Source organism: Dermacentor variabilis, chromosome 2, assembly GCF_050947875.1.
Source record: "Dermacentor variabilis isolate Ectoservices chromosome 2, ASM5094787v1, whole genome shotgun sequence".
Lineage (NCBI taxonomy): Eukaryota > Metazoa > Arthropoda > Arachnida > Ixodida > Ixodidae > Dermacentor > Dermacentor variabilis.
The window spans coordinates 222,072,946-222,095,430 of NC_134569.1; the positions used below are offsets into that span (position 1 = coordinate 222,072,946).

The 22,485-nt window shown below is 47.0% G+C and overlaps 1 protein-coding gene across 2 annotated transcripts in view; it reads right to left on the reverse strand.

Moving 5' to 3' along the window:
* ATPCL (ATP-citrate synthase) overlaps window positions 1–22,485 on the reverse strand; it is a 103,993-nt gene that overhangs the window by 15,374 nt on the left and 66,134 nt on the right. For both annotated transcript variants that reach the window (XM_075682644.1, XM_075682645.1), the window contains exons 10-18: window positions 20,832–20,971; window positions 19,790–20,118; window positions 18,159–18,548; window positions 16,155–16,259; window positions 14,939–15,030; window positions 13,352–13,538; window positions 12,764–13,002; window positions 5,790–5,883; window positions 3,572–3,877 (exon numbers count right to left, since the gene is read on the reverse strand). In XM_075682644.1, the coding sequence (XP_075538759.1) occupies window positions 3,572–3,877; window positions 5,790–5,883; window positions 12,764–13,002; window positions 13,352–13,538; window positions 14,939–15,030; window positions 16,155–16,259; window positions 18,159–18,548; window positions 19,790–20,118; window positions 20,832–20,971 (1,882 nt within the window). The remainder of the gene's footprint in view (window positions 1–3,571; window positions 3,878–5,789; window positions 5,884–12,763; window positions 13,003–13,351; window positions 13,539–14,938; window positions 15,031–16,154; window positions 16,260–18,158; window positions 18,549–19,789; window positions 20,119–20,831; window positions 20,972–22,485) is intronic.

Genomic DNA, 22,485 nt, shown 5'->3' on the forward strand with positions numbered 1-22,485 from the left:
TTGATATCTCTGGTATGTTTTTAATTTTTTGTTTGAAACCTTTACGAGGAGCCAGTTTAGAAACTCCTGCTTGAATAAGTTGTGAGTAGTGGTGAATTTTTTAGAAACAATGCGACTTTTCGTTGCGATTTCTGCGACGTTTGCCTATCTGAAAAATCCACTTATCTCGAAATTTTTTGCGGTTTTTACTACTTCCGAGCCAACGAGGTATTACTGTACTTTGACAAGTCCGACACAGTCTTGCAGAAGTAATAGCAGTACCTAAAGTGATCGCTCGAGAATACCACCCCTGCGTGTTTGGTATCTGTGGCCAATGGCTCACAAATGGCGATAATGACGCACCACTTTCCTTATCAAAGCTAATTAAAAAATATTGCTGTACGCCCAGCTAAATTCTGCACACCTTGCTTTTTCTGATCATGAGCATAGTGGCATGCCATATTTTTCTTTTATGAATCAGCGGCACGTTATTATCCAGCTGTCACAGGTGCACTTTCATTTGCGATTGGGCTCTGGGATAAAATTTTTGGCCCCGATTAGCTCTTTTGCTAAGCTATGGGAGGAAGCCACATCCAGTTGAGAATTACGATCCGGATCGGGCTTAACTGTGATTGAAAGCGGCCGTGTGACATTGGTGTTACGTTCAGGAACACTGCTTTAATTTTCCTGCTTTAATGAGCCAGGGAAAATTGGGTGGACATTTGATTCGAGGGACGCGTTAGAACTGGGTAAATACAGTACACGAAAGGGCGTCGCAGATCTCAACCAATTTGCCGCTGAACAGGAAGATTGAAACGTTTCTGCCACCAGCGGCCATGGAGCACCACTTGAGCTAAGAGACCAGAACACAGCACGTTGCATGCTAAAAAGCGAAAAGGTGCACATGTCCGTTGTCTGACCCTAACCACATGTCCATAAGCTGTACTATGCAAAGTATCGGTTCCATACAAAGCGTTGCAGTTCAAGAACAACCACACTGAAGCACAGAGTGAGACTGACTGCACTACTTGCGTAGGTTCCACTGCATTGCCTGCAACATGAAAAAAGTGAACCGCTGCCCTAGAACATGAGAAGTGTGGATGTTTGGGCTTTTCAGTTCGACATCATGGCAAATCGTAGCACAGACACGCAGAAACAATATCGTGGCTTGGTTCTAAGTGTGTGCATAGACCCCCATCTGCGCAACTTTCACACAGGGAGTTCACTTTCCTTAGAAAGTAAATCCTGTATGTCGATGGGCGATAAGTTTCAGCACAATAAAAGCCGATTAATTCACACCTCGTTAATTTGAATTTTTGGATAATTTGAACTAAGTGGCACAGTCCAGACATGCTCCATAGAGCGCCATGTATTGAAAAGCTCATTAATTTGAGCGCTAATTTGGTCCCCCACGGATAATTAGAACTGTGCATCCCTGTAGCCAGCTCACGCTCTGTCGCAGTTACGCAACAGATGATGCAACATGCCGATCACCGTTGTCATCACTGCGAGCTTTCAAGGGGCATTCGCACATGCCAGGCCGCATCATTATGGACTGTGCAATACGCAGCACATTCGGTGGAAACTCCAGGGTCGACCACTCTCTTCCTGTCCCCAGCGCAGTCGCAATGCTTGAGCCAGCGAGTTTGGAAGCTGCGCCATTTCTCTTTTTTTGTTCTGCGTCTGGTGGGTTGCGTCCATCGCAGACTGACAACACTGCTCACGCGCCATTATGCTGTCACGTGGCGAGTAGCGCATCAAAACGTTGACGGCGAAATTGGAAACTCTACAGGAAGTGGAAGCAGAGAAGCAGAGCAAGAGCGAAATCACCAAGAAGCACGAATTACCAAGAAGCATGCTGTCGAAATACATCGGGAACAAGAAGACCGAGGACCCCTATGAAGCTGAAACTTTCGCCAATGACCGAAAAAGTCCTCGTACTGGTAAGCACTTGAGCCTGGAGACAGTGCTGCTCACACGGATTAAAGAAACAAGAAGCCAGGACGCCCTGTTGAGTGGCCCCATCATCATAGTGAAGGTGGCCGATTTCACGCAGCACCCGAACATCTATGATTTTGGAAGAATGGTATCACTGCTTCAGGGATAGACAAGGCCTCGTTTTCTGCAATGTGCGCAGTGAAGCCAAAACCATAGACGCAGAAACCTGCACCATGTGGTGAAATGGTGTGCTACAAGTGCTCCTGAACAGGCACGCTCTATCCAATGTTTACAATGACGACAAGACCGCTTTGTTTTTTAAACTTTTACCTGACAAAACGATGACATACAAGAGGGACGCATGCGCAGGCGGCAAGCACCGCAAACAGCGCGAGACGGTGTTTGCGGCGCGAGACGGGAAATGGCAGGGACCTCGTTGTTTCGAGAACATCCGCATGCTGCTGGCAGGCTGTGCTGCAAATAACAAGGCATGGATGACAGGCAAGCTTTTCGAGCAGTGGCTCGGAAAGCTGGACTGAAAATTTGAGCTTGGGGAGAGGCACGTTTTCCTCGTCAATAATTGCCTGGCGCACAAGGTTGAAATTGAATTGAGAGTTTCCATAAAAACTCACTAAAGACGAAGACAAAAGCAACACATACAACAGGACAGGCGCTGAACTTCCAATTGGCATTTACTTCAAAAGATTATCTATTAAGGATTTTCAACTATTTAACTCGCGCAAACCAAGGTATTGTTGAATTGAGAGCCAACGTGCAGGTTGTTCTTCCGGCAAAAACCACTGCAGCTCTTCAACCTATAGACCAGGGCATCACAAAAATACGAAGTTTTTACAGACACTATGTTCTTGAGAGGATGTACCTATGCTCCGAGAACGACGAGGGTTTTACACCGCGACTCTTCTCACCGCCCTGCAAATGCTTGCGCGCGCGCCTGGAGTCTGGTAATAACAGAAACAATCACAAATTGTTTCCCTCACTGTGGTTTCGGTGCGCACAGACACTAGTGAAGTTGAACAGGAGGTTCACATTTCTGTTCATGTACGCGAAGTGCTCAGAGATGCCGACTTTGGCGACTGTGTGAATGTCGATGGCTGTGACGCAGTCTGTGGTAACGTAACAGATGATGAAATCCTCGGCGAAGACGAACAACTTTCTGTGGAGGATCATGATGACTTGAATGAGGAAGATATTGGTGAAACACCGGTATGACCTTTGTTGTTGCAGCTGATGGGAGGACTAAATTATGCCAGGCTGTTTTTCAGTTTCAAAGAAGATGATAATTTCCGGCATGTTCGAGCTCTGCAAGATAAAGCGACAGCAATCGCTTTTAGAGAAAAAGCAAAAAACGATCACAGATATTTTTTTGCAAATAAAAGTGGTACCCAGAGGTGCTCCCACTTTTTGTCATAAATGCGGCCTTTTGTTACTGCAAATATCAGTTAATTCGAATTTTTTAAGTGTCCCCGTGAAATTCGAATTAACGAGCTTTTGCTGATAAACACAGGCTGCAAAAATACACTTTCTGCTGGTACTTAGTGCTGCGTCTTTCTGTGCTCAGGTCTGTCATGCTACATACAGACGGTCATACACGCCTCACTCACAAGTGCAGTGCACGTGGGAGAGAGGAACTCACGATGGTGAGCAGTCCCGAGACGAGAGACGAGATGAGGTCCTTGCCCGCACGGGCACACACTATGGTGTTGTGGGCACCCGAGACGGCGGGCCCGTGGTCAGCGGTCACCATGAGCACCATCTCGAGGAACTTGCAGGCGTACTGGGGCAGACGGCGCTGGAACCACAGCAGGCTCAGCACACCCCCAATGCCCAGCTCCTTCTCGATGACTGTTGTGATGGGGATGCCCGCATACAGCAGCTCCTGGCCCCTCTCATCACAGATGCTTGTCATGAACGATGCTGGCTTGCGGATCAGGCCCAGCTCCTGCAGCAAGGGATGGAAAGGAGGCGGCTGCCGATACTGGATGGAGGCTCCATTTGCATGCACGTTTCTACGACAGGCAAGAAAATGAGTCAGCGCAGAGAAACTATGGCTACCTGAGAGCTTCATCATGGCGAGATGACAGTTAGGCTCATAGCAATGTTTTTGAGACAATGCCTTCCTTAGTGGGTTACCTCCCTTTTGCTTATTGGGCATGTGTTCCTGGACTCTGTGGGCTGATCCCACTGATAGCGCAATCTAAAAATGCTGGCAGATACCAAAGATAGCGAAGTAAAAAAAATTGGTACAGTCCTACACCCCTCATTCGAAGGGCGACAAGATAAAGGATCGGGCGCAGTGACTGAGCCCCAGTCTCTCCCCCAACTCGCTCAGCGAGACTGTCCTTAATCGACGTCAACTAGAGGTTGAATTGCCTTCCAACTTTTTTTTTTATTAGTTCACAGCAAGCAGGAGGTAAAGTAGAGTTTAGGAAGTACAGTCAACGTCTTATACAGAGACTGCAAAAATGTCAGAAAAAAAAAAAAACGAATGCATGCAAAAAACACAATTTAATAAGTATATTTCTTGGAGGGAGATGATCAAGGACCGAGTAGGAGACCTACACAACTCTGCCAATGCATCGTTGAGGTGGCTCTGAAAAAAGAAGGCATTGATAAAAATAAAGAAAAATGGGGGGGGGGGGAGTAATGCCAAACAATAAGTGCTGTCAAAGTAACTCACACCATCTTCAATGCCTAAGTGGCTTGAAAAATTAGCCAATTCGGTTTTGCTGGCATTCCGATTGCACACGATGTCTGCTTGAATGTTGGCTAGAGTCATGTCATCACTGCACATTGTTGGCAGTGTCATCAGCGCTCATATCAATCCAGATGAACAAGCTTTATAGACAAGCTTGTCCAAAAAGCAAAGGCACAAGCTTTTTGTGAGAGCAGGATCACAAATGTCCTACTGGCACTTGAAGGAGGGCAAGTATCCTGTCATTGAAGAAGTTGCATAAAAGTGAGTGAAAGAACGGGACAAAGGCCTGAGCATGTCCTATGATGACAATCAGGTGAAGGCTCGCAATGTTGCGAATGAATTGAAATTCGCCTGCAGCAAGCTCAAGTTTCGAAAAAGTGGGTGACAAACCTTATGAATCGAAATGGGCAGTTTGAGGAGGCATACCACCGTTTGCGAGAAGCCACCTGATGTTTACGAAGAGAGGAAAGAAGCCTTAGAGTTCATCAGTGAGCTGAAGGTGCAGCACACCTTCACACTCGGCTAGATCTGTAACGCCAATCAGACATTTGTCTGGTTCGACATGCCGACTAAGCAGACTGTCGCAGTGAAAGGTGAGGGGCAAGTACGTCTAATGACGACAGGCAATGAGCATAACCGATTTATGGTAATGTGCTGCATTGCCGATGGCCACAAACTTTCTACTTGCACTGTGTTCGAACGCAAAACGATGCCCCAAAGAGAAATTCCCCCGAAAATTAATTGCTTGCGTGAGTGAAAAGGGATTTTTCATTGAGGAGACAGGCCTAGAATGGTTTTGCCTCGTCTGGCTCCGACACCCAGATGGTCTGAATACAGCCAGTTTCTTTTTTAAAATTATTTTGTATAGCTTTTTTTATCTGATCTGGGTGTCGAAAGTTGGGGCGGTCGACTTGTATTCGGAGTAGACTAATACGCGGCAACATCCCGTAGGCACGTCTGCAAAATCAGTAGTTGGCTATACACCGACGTGACTGTGCACGATGTCCACTGAAAAGCTGTCACATGCAGCAGATGGCGCATACACTGCACTGCAGGGCACGTGCTCACGTGTTGGCAACAACAGATCCGAGCTCTAAGCTACCGCAAACAAGCAAAGGTTCGCGAGGCTAGGCAGAAGAAATGACCCCAAACTGACCCTTGCCCAGTTGTAGTCCATCGGCACTGTCGGGGGTGGAACCTCGGGCATGGGCACGATCACACCAGCTCCCACCAGGTCGTCGTACACAATCCTGCAAAAGGTTTAAAAAGGGGGCTCAGATGCACTAGGTGCAACACACTGAAATACCGTATTTACTCGCATAATTTCCGCACTTCTTTTAGTGATTTGAGTTCCGAAAAGGGGGTGCGCAAATTGCGCAGAGATTTCGCGAACACATCCGAAATAATGTGCAATCTGTAGTAACACGTGCGGCATATACATAAAAAAGAAAAATTATAGCACAAACGAAGGGTACTTGTTTATTTAACAGAATTAGCATGTACTTTAACCAGCCAGATCCGGTCACGCAAGGTCTAGTCGGAATCACTGGTCAAGAGGTCCGACTGGGAATCATTGTCGCAGCTGCGGCCACTGCCCTTCCAAAGCGCATCGTCCTCGGTTCCGTCGAGCGCATTCGACAGCCTCACCTCCTTGAAGCTCTTCTCGACAATACTGGGAGAAACCAGGTCCCACGCTGCGAGTACCTGCTCGCAGACCATCTATAGTGGCGCTCTCTTTATTCTGTCGGTGGGGGTGAGCCCATGCTCTCCGTTGGCCATCCATTCCACGTACATCTTGCGCACATAGTCCTTGAAGGGTTTATTTACGGAGACATCGAAGGGCTGCAGAACAGATGTTAGTCTGCACGGGATAATAGCCGGGTTGGTCCTCATGTCCTGCAACTTCTTTACGCTGTCCACGAGATGGCCTTTGAAACTGTCGAGCACCAACAGTGATGGCAGTTGCAGTAATGCCCCTGGTCACTCACCCCAGAGAGTGTCGAACCAGTCATTCATCAGTTCAATTATCTAGCCTCTTTCTTGGGTGCGGATGTGAATATGGCCTTTCAACCTTCAATTCGGGCAATATCTTCCACTTTAAGATCACGAACGGCGGTAGTTTTCGGCGATCAGCTGTGACGGCAAGCATAACCGTGCAATGTTGCTTTTCACGGCCGGTTGTCTCTATAGGAACGGACGAGATGCCTTTCTCACTCGCTGTTGTGTTAGGTGGCATATCAAAGGTCAACGGGGTTTTGTCTGCGTTCCCAATCTGGGGCATGTCCAAGATTGCAGTTTTGCGTCGCCCAATCGCAAAATGGTGAAACAGAACAACCTTCTCATAATCATGTGGCAACTGCTGGCAGAGGGTCGTTCAGAGAGCTGGTGGTGCCTTATGAAGCGTGTCGCACACCCTCTGCTTGCCTTGAACGTCGCAGCAGGGACCCCTTTTGCCTGCGCTATCTTTCTTCTCTTGAACTGAGGCATCTCGCACGACACGGCAATACCGGAGGACCTAAGCTCTCGCACACATTTGAAAAGGTCTTGAATGGCAGAAAACTTTACTTGCTTTGGTCCTCGGAACACTCTCTTTCCTGGTCTTGTATTCACAAACGAACTCTTCTGCTTTCTTCAGTACCGAACGTGACTCATGCTGAAGTGCTTGGCAGTGGCACGGTTCCCGTTGTCTTCAGCAAACTCTATAACAGCGAGCTTGAATTTTGCCATATAGTTATCCTAGCCCATCACAAGTGAAAAGCGAAAATGCGCCTGGCTGATGGCGAAACCTAAACTTCCAAAATCAACCAAAGATGCGCTGCAGCATGGACGCAGAGAACACGGGGCAACGAGGGGAAAAGTTGGCGCGACTGGCCCTCCGATGCAGAAAATAGTTCGTGCCGTGTCGCTTGCATGCATTCTCATGGCGGGAGAGAAAGGGAGATAGAGAGGGGCAAACGCTCCAGCAGTTCCGACAACCCGTGAACAGGTTCGTGTGTGGTAGGGAGCGGGGCTATCGAAGAAAAGAACGAAGTCCTCAGAAGAAGGGACCTTGCACTCGCAGCCCCCCTTGTGTATGACTGCGCTCGCCTGCGCGGCGAGGGGCGCGCCCGTCCAAAGTCTCTCCGTGCACGCACGCCAGCGAGCTGGCTCGGGCGGGACGGGGAGCCCAAAATATGAGAGAATTTTTTTTTTTATGAAGCTGGCTAAATATTAGGGGTGCGCAATTTATGCGGGTAAATACAGTAGTATCTGCCAAAGTAAAAGGGAGACCGAGAACAATTTCAAGTTTGTGCAGTGCGCTTATGGAATGCCCAACTAAGTAAATCTTCCCAAGAGTAAGGTCTAGCCGAGCCAGAAAACAGGTGCAGATAACAAGTAGATTTTGATGCCACCCGATAACTTGTGCTACAGGTCACCACGATGCTATACTCTCACGGCATTCCCTCGGTGCTTGTTTAGCACTTATGAACAGTGAAGGACCGCATTGCATTCTGAAGCATGCAAAGGCTCAGCATGGGAACTTACATTAAGATGGTTGAAGTATGAAAAAAGAAGAATACAATAATGTTCATGGCACCACATTGACGCCACCTGCATCATGGCTCAGCTGTGAAATTGGAACAAAATTTCAACCTTCGTTCTCGAAGGTAATAATGTTTCTAGCCCAAACAAATGCATGTACAGTGTTTGAACGGTGGTCATCGAGGCTAAATAAGTTGGTTCGATGTTTTCTTGATCCGTCCATTTGTTGAGTTCAAGAATAAGTGCGTACCATGTCAATACCATGCCCAGTAAGCCATCAGTAACAAATCTTTATAGTGTGCTGGCATTCATCTTGATGCTAAGTAAGACTTCACTATTGAAGACAATTAGAACAAACACACAGGGCTGAAGAAAGGACTTGTACATACAGACAGGACCTTCTTTTATAGAAAATTCAAGCTAAAATCATCTTGAGGAATACCATGCCACGATGGACAAGAACCTTTTGCAAGAACACCAGAGTACAGTAGAAGCTCTGTGACGTGATCGTGCCTCGTATGAATTTCATGATACAAATTTTTTTTAGTCCTGGCTCAAGTCCACTAAGCTTACAACACGCTAACTCTCAATTGTTGTGCACCCCCTTTTCACACTACGGCAGATGGTACAAACAATTCAGCCAGCAAGGCCTCGGTAGTGCCAGACACTGGCTGTTATCAGGCCAACAGGGGGGCCGCGCATCATGCAACTTGTGGGACGTTTTCCAACATCCCGCAACTTCGTCTGGAGCTAGCAATCGCACGTGACCCAGTCTTGCTGGGTCAGTAGGATTCATGGCATTTGTTTCCATAGGTAGCTTCATGTCTGTATTCCACATCTTCCATTGTCATCTTTGGTGCCCAATGACAATTAGAAACTTCTCTACCTTTGCTCCTGTCAGCTTGCACAATATGAAGTAGCTCTGCCGCCGCACAGAAAAGTCAAATTACTCCTATCTCACGCAAATCATGTCTATTACCATCAGGCAGCAGCTAGGACATAGCAATCAAAAAGTCGAGTTAACTAGGCAAATCTTGGAATGCCTACCTTGAAACACAGGGAGGAAACGGCAACAAAATCAACGTGTATTTCAGTAAGTGCGAAGGCTGGGTTAATTAACCGCCACGGAAGGCATGCAGATCGTGTTGGATATGCAGCAACAAACTTGGCGCCCCTTCAACAGCCGTCAATCTAACCCAGACACGTGATCTCCGATATTTGCGGCCTGTTGCAACATTCGCCAGCGTCAAATTTTCGTCACGGCCACACTGCCTCGGCTATTAGGCCTACGTAATGAGTTCTGCTTTACAAGGCATCAGCAATTACAGTTGCTGTTTAGCACCAAATCAACACAGATCTACACGCAGCAGCTGTGTGACAATTGTAAAGGTTACAAACCAACTCGCAAATGATACAGCACTGGAATTGAATGGCAAATGGAATGGCATACTGCTCACGGCCGCCATCTTTGCAACACATTGCACACCACCTTTGCTGCCGACGCCGTTCGTAGATGCATGTCGGTCTCTTTTTGTAGCCTCGGGCAACCTGTTGCAAGACTAGCTTTGGATTTACACAGCAGGCGCGGACGGTGGACGCGAAGGCGATGGAGGGGGAAGAGTCTTGTGAACTTGGCGCGACGCTCCAGATTTAAGATCTTTGGCAGGTGGCTAACTTTACCGAACCCGACAACGAAATGGTGCCCGCTCTTTACCATCAGCACTGACTGCGGCCAACCTGCATGGCACCAACGATGCATCTATGCCCAGAGCAGTGGTCGAGTCGCACGATGTGCAATCCGTGCTTTCGTCAGTCACGCAAATTGGCCTCACGACGATAGCCTACCTGCCACAAAGATGGGAAAGCCCCTCTATATTTTAGGGAAAAACTGGAAAGCAAAATGTTCCATGAAAAAAAAAAGATTGCCAGAAAAAATAGGTTCAATATAAAATTTGAGAATCTAATTTGTATTTAGTAGAACATAACATCAATTTTTAGCTTCAAAGGGAAAAATAATGCCAGATTCTATTCAGCAGATGTTCTATTGTTAAGAAGAAAATTTTCGAGACCATATCATAGAACTGAGCTGTAATTAGTGTTCGAATACTCATTTAGAGTTCTTTTTTAAAAAGTAGACAGTACTGTATGTCTTGATTTCTATGTACCTATGTTACTGATAGCTTGCTACATTCTTGTTATGCCATGCTAGGAGAGACTCCCAAGCATGCGCCACGCTTGGCCAAAATTTGTAAGCATCAAAATTTTGTTTAATTTTTGGTTTTCAATATGATTCAATATTCGGCCTTTTTTTTCTCTGGTTAGATTAGAAAAGTACTATTCAGTATTTGCAGACCCCTACTAAAAATATAAAATTTTGAGCAAGTCGGCCATATCATTGCTGCGTAACGCCTCGTCTTACCAATTATTTAAACTTTTTGGGCGATACTAATTTTAGATGATGCTAATTTTTGCTCCATCCAGATATATTCTTATGACCAAGATTCCACTGCACATGGTTCCTACACAACCAGGAGAATCGAACAGTGTAGAGAGGAAAAACCATTATGCAAACATACTGAACACGCCACACTGCAGGGTCTGGGCTTCAGCAACATACAATAGAAAAAAAGGAATGGCTAGGAATATACTGCCGAGCTTGAACTGAATTTGCATATCAAGACAAATGATGGCTTGCTCACATGATTACATGTTGGAGCGTCCTGTGGCAGGTCCCATCTCGCAGCACTGGAAGCATTCTTGTTACGAGACAACTTGCTCGTTTACTTACGACCACAGTTTCATATTAGTATACCTAGAGGGAAATCTGGCGCTGCGATCATTCAACTATCATGGGGATGATGGGAAGTACAGGTTTCGGATTGGCATTCTGTTGACTGGCGAACTAGTCTACAAGTATTTTTTCTGGCAGTTTTGGTTTCACTCTAAGCGCAATTGCTATAACCTGCAGTGGGACAGTGCAACGCAAAGCTCTCTGCCTTTGTTCTGTTGCTCGAAGAGGCGATAGCGCACTGGGCCAGCGGCTGGGCCGATGTTTGTGTCGCGGTGTGGTGTCGAAGCCCTGACGAGAAAGCGATTCAATCTTACGTGGCATTGTAGACATTAAAAGAACACGTTTTGACCATTTTGTCCTTGGCTTGTTAAGTATGTTAGGTTGGTGCTGTAGTGTTACATGCATTCTTTATGAAACTTCAGAAGAGCAAAAAGAAGGCACTAATGATGCAAGACAGACAGTTGTACTTCTAGTGGCTTGACAGTAAAATTTTATTGAGGGCTTCAGTATGCATTGCTCGTTTACGTGCTCATTGAAATGAGTGTTTTAGGACTTTGAGAACACAAACTTACTTGGGGTAAGAAAGGTTGCTGCTTCCTGGCTGTAGTCTAGTGTCGCAAAATGGGTAAGTGCAAAGTCACGCTATAACGCTTCGGAAGCGGTACGTCAATATAAAATATTATGAAACATACTCTTAGGAGGCCACAAGTGTCCTAGCTAGCACTGCAGCATATGTGCTTAAAAGTACTTGAAGACGTTCAGCAATCGTGACAACCGACACAGCCTTTCGAAAGAGCGAGAGAGTTCGCAAGTGCCTGTCGTCTGCGAGAAAAGTCTCGCGTTTGCAGCGAGCAGTCGTCGTAGCAGACGACACCTGTGGCGTACCGCTCAAGGGCGCTACACTTTCTCACAATACAAGATTTTTATTTCCATAAATACTTGATGAGTATTTTTATATAAGTACACACACGGTTGTTATTTCTGTTGTAAAAATAAATAAATAATTATTCGCTGGCGTTAAATCGGGAACAAAATCGCACAAGAATGCATACCCTGGTATGCCCTGGTGATAAACCATAGTAAACAGTGCTTCCATCTCAAAGTCATACAAAGATTATGTAGCGTGTTGTACATTATATAACATACTGCAGAAATAGAATGAGATTCTGCCCGATAATATTTGAGTATAGCTTCGCTAACTGCGCCGCAAGCAAACGCCACTACTCTAAAGATCGAAGTAAATCCGAAGCCTGTACTTCCCATCACACCCATGTAGGTTGAGGCAACGCTCAGGAGAACCCCCGTAGACACTAGCGCCACATTTCCCTCTAGGGTATTTATTTAGAAACTATGCTTACGACTGCCTTGCAAAACGACATCACACAATAATGATCGGGCAATCCACTACTTGCAATTAAGAGTGCGACAGCTTGCTTGTGCACATCTAAAGGAGCACCATCTCTTAATGAAACTGCACATTTTCTAGCTCGAGCAATGCAGCAAAAAAAAAAAAAAAAAAAAAAAAAAAAAAAAAAGCACGTGGGCCAGATTTATATCTTTTTCCCCACCGTCTTCACAGTTCCAAACCAACAAGCCTACTTCAAGCTCTCGCACATTTGTTAGCAATGTGCTGTCACACAGTGATGCCGGCAAGTGTTTACGAATCGCGCCAGTTATTGCTTCCTGTGCAATTTCGCACGCTCGCCTAGTCCCTCAGCTCCCAATCCAAACTGTCATTCGCGCTGCTTCTCTTCTGACCGCACACACACAACTGCATTGGAAGGAGGGCAGTGGCTCGAGACAACGGCACCGCTTACTTGATGGTGTCGCCAAGTGCATCGAACGTGGGCGGCACGTGGGCACCAGCCTTGGCCAGGGCCTCATTCTTGGCAGAAGCCGTCTCGCGGCTCGAGTTGGCACACGCGCCGGCGTGCCCAAACTGCACCTCGGAGGAGAACATGGAGGCGCACGTGCCGATGCACCAGGCCACCAGCGGCTTGCTCAGTCGACCAGACTGCAACGCTTCACAGACCTCGTACTCCTCGATGCCACCGACCTGTAAATGCAACCCAGAGCACAGCACGACCCCATTTAAACTTTCTCTCGAAGTGTGGACTGATAAAGATGGAGACGTAGACGGACATGCCAAAAAGCGTGCAAACAAAAACAAAATGGGAATGTAACAATCAATCGATCTCCTTGCACATCTTCTGGCTTTGCTGTGAAGTAAATGCCTCAACCTGAAGCGTTGGTACACTTTCCCGCTGTTTGAAAGCCACGTCAACATGCACTTGTGAACTGAGACGGCCAGCTTCTGTGCTCTCGCGCTCTTCAGCTGTACCTATCTGTTCTTCAATGTGCCCAGTGTTGTACGATAAAGACGGATACAGGAGTGCGGGACCCACCTCTCCAAGTAGCACGAGCATCTTGACCTGGGGGTCAGCCTGGTAGCGCACCAAGTGGTCCATGAATGTGGTGCCCGGGTACCGGTCACCACCAATGGCAACACCTTCGTACACACCGTTGGTGGCACGAGAAATTATGTTGTTCAACTCGTTCGACATGCCTCCCGATCGGGACACATAGGCCACACTGCACAAAGAGAAAGCCCGATGTTGGTATTTTGTTTTGTACTTCTGCATACATTCATTAATGACACGCAAAACACAAGCTGTAGCCAGTCCTCACAGCGAGGCATTGCCAGCCCTCGGCAAATATTTTCATGCCATGGCGCACGTATAATTTTTTTCATGTCCAAATTGAAACTTCACTGCGACAGCAACGACAATTCCTTCCTTGAGCATCTGTTTCAAGGAGCTGCACAATGTCAAGAGTACATTTCATATCAGTATAAGGCAAGCTGACCCTCTTGGAAGTGCAATTTGGACAATACTTGCCGTATTTACACGATTGTAAGTTGACCAATTTCTTAAATTTGAAAATCTGAAGCAGGGGGGTCGGTCAACTTACAATTGAAACCAAAACATGGCACCGCCAAAAAAGAGAGACCAACGAGAAGCTACAACGTAGTTACAATTTTATCTTTGCTCTACGGCGCTACCCGCAGCTTTTCGCTATTCCGTGCGTTCGCTCGCTTTTTGGAAGGGCTTTTCAACATTTTGAGAGTTTTACAGTGCACAAAACACTCATGGGGTGCCGATAGTCAATGGAAGTGCCGCTGTTCCATTTGCGGCGGCACCCTCAGAACGGCGGCGCTTGTGGGGAGTATCGATAGTTCATGGAAGAGCAGACTCCACTCACGTGTTTCTCTTTCCCTGTAGCTCTTAGTTTGACGCGTTAAAGACTCGACTGCCGGCTACGTGCTACTACCATGCTTCCTCCGTCGTCAGAAGTGCTGCAGGCCCACTAAACATTCGGCGCTCGTTCACAGCAGCGTTTAAGAAGGCTGCCATCCTTTACGTCGAAGAAACAAATCACTGCGCAGCAGGCTGCAAGTCTGATGTTTCTGAACAGGTGGTGCGAGAGTGGCGACTGCAGCGAAGTGAAATTTTCACCTGTGACGGCAAGTGAGGAATTTCCCACGTGCCAAAGTCTAGTCGCTGAAATGCGTGATCAGTCTCTGCCACTGAAGTGCGACATGGTCATGAAATAAGCCCGGCTCTTCGTCTTTTAAGGACCTGCTCCGCCGTGAGTACAACGAACGGCTGACAGCAGAAGATCGCGAAATTACGCCAACCGGAACTGTCAAAAGAGCCTCCCCGACGGCTGCGTGTGGTTGGGTGCATTCGGCGTGGGCTGCTGTTCCACAAGATGTCGTGGTGCGGTCGTTTGCCAAATGTGGAATTTCGCGGGACGACGATGTGCTGTGGGATTGTAGCAGCGGTGATAATGGCAGCACTAGTGAGGACGATTGCACTAGTTGAAGGTACTGACTGCATGGGAACTGGATCATTTGAAAAGTGAGGCTGTATGAATCAAAACCATGCTTTCCAAACATTCCTAGCATAGCAACATATGGTGCAGCATATTACCTTCCAGGCCGGTACAGCTTGGACGCCAGAATGTTGTCCATCATGCCACCAGTGTTGCCAATCTTAAAGCAGCCAGGCTTGATGCCTCCTACCTGAAAGCAAAAGAGCCACACACTTTTGGTAGGTTCACAGCAACAGGTTTTCACCTGACATGCTCCCTTAGCCATCTTGTGGACAGAATAAGCAGTTCGTGGGCTACCCTTTCACTGGAATGCTAACACTGCTTCTTCAGTGCTAATTGTAACAAATGGCAATGATCGGTTGATCAGGTTTGAAGTCCCAGTGCAACACACACGCCAACACAGACATTGTAGTGGAGAGCGTTGGGCAATATTCTGTAAAAATTATTTCTATCATCCATTCTTTCTAAGCCAGACAGCCAGTATTGCTGTTATCAACCAGCGAGTAGAATAGATAACTAGAAGAAAATGAAAATCTAGACAAGATACGGCTCAGGATGAACTTTGATGACATTACGTTCAAGGTGTTAAATCTAAGCACATTATCATTTTTGCATGCAATCATGTTCTGTGGTCAGGTGCAATGGCTGGAAAATGAATTCACAACCTTGCACTCTGCAGAATAACTTCAAACTCACTGAGAGAGAAAGGCACACCAGAACCACTCTGTTGGGCAGCCAACAAAGGCACCAGCAAGAACTTTGATAAAGCTTCCCTAGTAACATGTCATGTCTGTCAGCCAAATTCCTTCATGCATTTCAGCTTGCACAAGAGCAATGGAAACATATTTTCATTAGACAAAAGAATGTGCTACAAAAACAACTGCACCTGTAAACTGCCACAAGTGAAATGAAAACAGGCCATTATATTGTCAATTGTTATAAAGTTTGAAGAGAATGCCATGAACAAAAATTGAGCAGCTAAATCTTGCAAGGGTAGGCTGTATGTACACTGCTCATTTCCAAGCATATATGGTGCGTAACCTTGATTCAAATGAATTAAAGTCTGGGTTTTTAAGTGCCAAAACCATAATCTGATTATGAGGCACGCTGTTGTGGGAGACGAGCGATTAGTTTTGACCACCAGGGATCTTTAACGTGCAATTCAAATGAGTAAAGACAGTTTTAGGGGAACTTTGAATGCAGCATGTACTTTGATCCCTGGATACTTAGAGTAGTCCTGTTGGTTGCAGTAAGCTCACACTAACAGACGTCCACTGGAAAAACAATAACTGCGGGAAAAATAGCAAAGCTCACTGTGGCTGGGCCGATGATGTTGACGCCCTTGCTGTGTGCCGCCTTGATCATTTTGCGCGTCATGTTCTCTGGGATGCCCTCGGCAATGATTGCGATGGTGCGAATCTGCACAAAGAAAAGCACAACTCAGTAAGTCGAGAACTGCCACCAAATCACTGCAAAAAAGTAGGTCCAGAGAATATCTTGAGAGATGAGTTATTAGGGTACCTTCAACCATACGTGTCTCCTGTTAAATCTACTACAAGAAAATCTATTGCTGCAGTACACTGATATTTCTATAATTTGGCCTGGCTTCAATGAGAAAGTAAACTGTTGCATTTACACAGTGTCCACATTGCAACGCCCAATCACGGCTCCCTCAGAGTAACCAACATCTGTGCCCTACAGATGCTAAAGCGATCGCAGGCGTCAGAAAAAAATGTTGCGACGACCATGTTTTGAAACTCTCCAACTGTTGTTCGTGGTTCAGGTATGTCACGTGCTAGTGACACGGCATATCTTTAGAGCGGTGGAGTGCTTTAATGTTAACAACACTGTCGAGTGCATAGTTGAAGATGCTTATCCTGATAATGTTGGCAACAATAAGTTATACAGGTGTGCCTGTCGGAGGGTACATTCTTTGCCAAGGGTGCCACCACACCTCCTGCGCATTTCTGATGATTATCTGCACAGATGTCGCCATACTTGTGCCGAACATAGCATTACTAGCAGACTGGGCTCAGCACTTTCTGAAAAGGCGGCAGATCTTCTACACAGTGAGGCACCAGCCACCCCACATGTCAAGGTGGTGCAGTTAACCTTCACGTGATGAAAGCAATCACAGTGCGGACTAACAAATAGGCCTACAACGAGCAACCACAGCTCAATCCGGTCAGCCAATACATTAGGCTCTTTGGAGGCTAGTTCGGGGATTCATCGCAACTACAGTTTAACCCTTAGTATGTTTTAAGGAAGCACAAACATATTAAAAAGGTTCCAGTGAAATAATTTTGATATGAAACTCAATGCCTTTTACACTGCAGCCAGGGAAACACCTTGCACACTTTACCACCGAGGTGCGGAGTGCTTACACGTTAAGTTCTACCACACCAGTGGGACGTTTTTGTAAGACGATGCCGTAAAACGTCGTTAATTAGGAAATTCTGACAATTCAGGCTCGTCCTCTGGTCCCGGCAGTCTGCACGCATAATTTAACCGAATCAAACTCTCGTTCATTTGGGCCTATTTTGCTGTGCACTGGTTACTTCAGACAACTCTCTGAGCTTGGCAAGTGACGCAACGGAGCAAAGGCGGCGCTAGCTTCCGACTCAAGCAAAGCAACAGAGTCGGCATCCTTGCTCGCACAAGCCGGCGCACGATCGGCGTCTCTATCCCCTACTGGGCTTAGCTGCTACGTGCGCACCTACTGGCCCTGGTGGCCACTGCTGCTTCCTCGGTCTCTTCTCGCGCAGACGTCGGACGCATGCGGCGTTGGCACTGCAGGCTGCTGCCGCTGCTTGCTGGCTCGGGCAGCACGTACTGCTGTGGTGCATCACTCGCAGTGCATAACTAGGACCAGTCAGCGGCGCTCAATCGGAGATTAACGATTCACAACTTGTAAGAAGTGCATAGGTGTCCTCGGACTTTTTATTTTATTTTGTGTGATTGGAAAGTCGACCCTCGTGTTACAATCGCGTTATGTCAAAGTAAATGTGGTACTAACAATCATTCCCATGCCAGCTCAACTGCTATGCTTGCAGCTGCCGTAGACATTGGTGCCATAGTTCCCTCTGATAATTGTACAAAACTATGGTCACCGAAACTTCAGACTTTCAGCACTACTCGCCAGAGAGTGGGGACTTGGCGTCCCCTACTCCCACCCACCCCTAGTGCACGCTTGATCGCATGGAATTGTTCGCTCGGCCTTTTGCACTCATTCGTAACCAACAAGCATTCAGACTGAAAGCTTCACGCTTAAAGGGCATCAGCAGGCCCGTCAAGGCTACGGGAAAGGCGGACACGCACCTGGGGGTACTGGAGCGTCTCAAAGGTGCTCTCGTAGGCCGACCTCAGGGAGGCAAAGTTGATGAGCACGTCGGCATCTTGGTGACGCTTCATGGCGTCGGCCATGTTCTTGTAGACGGGCAGCAGCACCTCCTTGTGGCCCCAGTAGAACTTCTGCTTGTGGTCACCCGTGAAGGGGTACACCATAGCAACCACCGAGCCCTCCGGGCGTGAGCACACAAAGTCAAAGTCCAGCATGCTCTGCACCGCGCGCGTCTGCATGCCCCAGATGATTGCCTTGGTGCGAGGGGTGAACCACGGCTGCTGGGGCCCGCCAGGCTGCTCGCCCGCGTGGTCTGGGAACACAGGACGCCGCATCTCTTTCTTGGGGCTCGACGGAGGGGGCGGCGTCTGCAGAAGAATTAAATCACGGCTGATGCTGCAAAACTGCACAGTGGGCTACGAGGTCTGCCGTAGTGGGGAGGCACCACATTTATTTTGACCACCCGGGGTGGTTTAATGTGCTGCCACATCTAAGTATGCAAGCGCCTTGCCGTTCCACAGAAATGCCACTGCCACAGTCAGGAATAGAACCGTTGACCCAGAGCTCGGCGGCGCAATGCCATGGCAACCGCGGCCGATAAAAAGTGCATGTTTAATTTGCAAAGCATATAAGGCGAGTTGGTACAGTTGAACCTGGATGTAAGGCTTGCGGATATAATGAATTATCGGGTATAACGAAGTTAATCTGAAATTTAGTACACCCTGCTTTACTTAAAGTAATAAGTGTTAGCATGTGAAAAATTCAGTAGCATCAATCCAAATGAGCAGAACGATAAGAGAAATCAGAAAAAAGAAAAAAAGATTAAACGAAAGAAACATAAAACAACAAGCTACAGTTATGTAAGAACTAGGTAATAGCAATTGATCCTGTTTTGAAGCTTACAGTGAAAAGGTGTAGATTTAACCCTTTCGATGTTGGCATTTTTCGGAGGTGATGCCACCTTCAGCATCAGGTTTCTTCGTCACATATTATAAAACGAAGACACTGGTTTATTTTCGGTCATGCAAGAGGGAGAAAATGACACGGAAAATGGCAAATATTTTTTTGGTACGGTCCTCGCATTCCTATCTGATGTCACTGACATGGTGGGACAGAAGCGTGATAACATACCAGTAAGTCAGTGACACTGAAAGAGTTAATGACACATCATCCCAGGGATTGCAAACATGTTGAAATGATAAGAGTGCACCATACAATAAATACAGTATGGCTCTGAATAGTACAGTATGGCTGACCAGAAGCTCACGCAGTGTATGCTTCCCTCCTTGCCTTCTTCATGCTGCACGATACTGCTGCATTCGTGCACAAATGCCTTGCAACGATATTGAAGATCATGTATAGCATTTAGAAGCGCAATTGGATGTTTTAATACTAAATATTTCCAATGCCCGAATTAGTCCCATCAAGCAACGGTAAAGGGGATCAACCAAGATTCTTTCAAGCCAAAGTGGCTAAACCCCACATGCCCCCCCACGAAAGTGCTCAGAACGCTAAATGTTTCACAGGAAGGCTGCTTGTTATGCACAAAGTCAAAACTGCGTCGCCGAATTGCATGCATGCGAGTCCAGAAGTGCGCGGTGCCACGCACCTTCATGCCCCCGGGCAGGAGGAAGTTTGCCGTGGTGATGTTTGGCTCGGGCATGTCGGGCACCTCGCGCCGTCCCATGGCCATGGCCACGATGGCCGTCATGTGGGTCTCGGGGCCGAACACGTGCACGGGCACGCCCAGGGTGCGCCCCACCTCCTTCATGACGCGCAGCCCTTCCTGGTAGTTGGGGCCCGCCCGGCGCACGAACACCGACACCCTGTGCTCGACCAGACGCTCCCTAAACTCCTGCAAGGCCTTCACGATGCCCTTGAAGGTGGCCGCCACGTTGGTGAAGTTGGCTATGCCACCACCAATGATGAGCACCTTGCCTGCGCGACAACAAACCAGAGAGTTAGGGGAAGGGCACCAAGGAGTGCGACAATGAACGACCGACTTAACGACACACACACACACACACACACACACACACACACACACACACACACACACACACACACACACACACACACACACACACACACACACACACACACACACAGGGGCTATTAGACACACTGCAGTCGAGGGCTCCATACCGATTTAGTCACTTGGGGTTCTTTACAGGTGCATAAGGGAACAAACTTTTATAACGCGTTTTTTTTAAGAACGTGTTAAGAAAATGCAATTTTAGGTGGGTTGATGAAATTAGGACAAATCTGCAGGCTCAAGTTTGGATCGGCTAGTGTGAGACAGGGGTAATTGGAGATCGCTGGGAAAGGTTTTTGTCCCGCAGTGGACATAAATATAGGCTGACGATGATGAAGAAAGCGTTCCGAATTTGCACACAACGCTGCCTTGAACGTGCAAGCCAAATATTATTCTGCTGTCCGCAGCACAAAGCCTGTGATAGATTGTTCTCTCCTGTGGCTCCAAAGAGTACAATCTTTATTTCCTGCTTTGATGCACGTCAGTGACAGTGTTGCATGAAGTATGAGACCCCATAGATGCCAGCCACACACTTGCACACCGCTCCAACTTTCAAGCAAATGGTAAAGCGACGAAGAGAGAAACTGAAGGAGCTTGGATCGACCAGAGTGCTCACCGTCGGGGTGCTTGTCCGAGTGAGTCATGAGGCCGAGGATGACTTTGGCATATTCGTACGTCTGCTGCTCGGTGGGCGCTCCAGAGTACTCGCCGTAGTTGGCTAGCTCGCTTGCTCCACCGAGGTCGCACACCGTGTCACTGCGTGCACATGGGGTACAATTATACAACGTAGCTGGTTCAACTTGCATTCAATACTTAGACTGCACCACACTGATAAGCTGAAGCCATTTGTTCCACATACACTCAGATATTGGTGAAAAAAAAAAAAAAAGAAATCGCAACTTGTGAAGGAAATGCGAACAGGGTGCAGGTTAGCAAAAGGTTTCCTGCAGATTTCGATGGCCTGTTGGCACCTCGCCATCCCGTGCAATTGAGAAATGCAATCCTGAGCAGGCTCGATTGCAATTTGAAGTGCACCATGTGACAGGCACACGCACTCTGCACTGCTAAGAATATTGTAGACTTCCGTTAATTAAACTCGGATCAATTTTATTTTTCTGTTAATTCGATACCGACTGAAGGTCCTGGCCAGTTCCCACGCATTTCTACGGGTCCAAACGTTCGTTACTTCGAACCTAAAATTGGCATTCGTCGGACAATTCGAACTTGATTTGTCGGCATGCATGTGCCTGACCCCATAACGACCCCTTTAGTGGCAGCATCTGTCTCGGCGAAGCTTACCGGACAGCAAATATATTCACCACACGTCGTCTCACTGGACATACTTCAGCTGTCGAAAATGCCCATTTTTGGCCTGCCTGAAAAAATTTTCAAGCTATAACTATTCAAACAATAGCAGTATTCCCAATGTCTGATTATGGTATTTACTCGATTCTAATGCGCACCAATTGCTTGCAAAGGAAATTGAGCTGAATGGAAATGGAATTTTTCTGTTAAAATCAACGGTGACTTCACTTTCGACAGTTGTAACATCTGCTTGAATGTTCAGTGTGTCATATGCAGTATATCGGTCAGGCCAAAACATCTTTTCGCATCCGATTCAAAAACCACAAAGAACAAGTTAAAAAACAAGTTAACAGCTTGCCCCACGTGCCATTATCTATACATGTTAGACTCCCAGGTCATACGTTTGACAACATCATTGTAACAGTAATACAATCTGGTTTCAAATTGCACCATGATTGAGAAGCACGAGAATCCTTTCTTATTCATAAATTTAACACTGTCATCCGGCATCAATGAGAGTAGGAAAAATGCCGTCCCTTTCTTTCATATCTTGAAGTGCATGTTCTTGTACAGAATTGACAAAGCATGCCAAATCAATTTATCCCTAGTTCTGCCGTGTTGCAATTGATATCGTTCTGTAACTTCATGTACAATCATTGTGACACCATAATGATATTTCATACATATCACATATCGTGCTTAAGTTATACTTGCTGCTGCATTTTTTTTTGTTATGATTTGCAAGTGCATGCACTGCTGATTGTGCACACGTGCACATGCCCATAAAAGCGGCTGCGTGCTTGTATCTGTTTATTCTGACGAAGGCCGGGCCATGGCCAAAATGTTAAAACATGCAACGTTCATAAGTGTGCCCCTTCGTTTCTTCAACTACATATCTCTTACGGGGGCGGGGGCGGGGGCAGGAGGCAGGAGGGACTACTTATTTCGGCATCTCCAATGCCTTA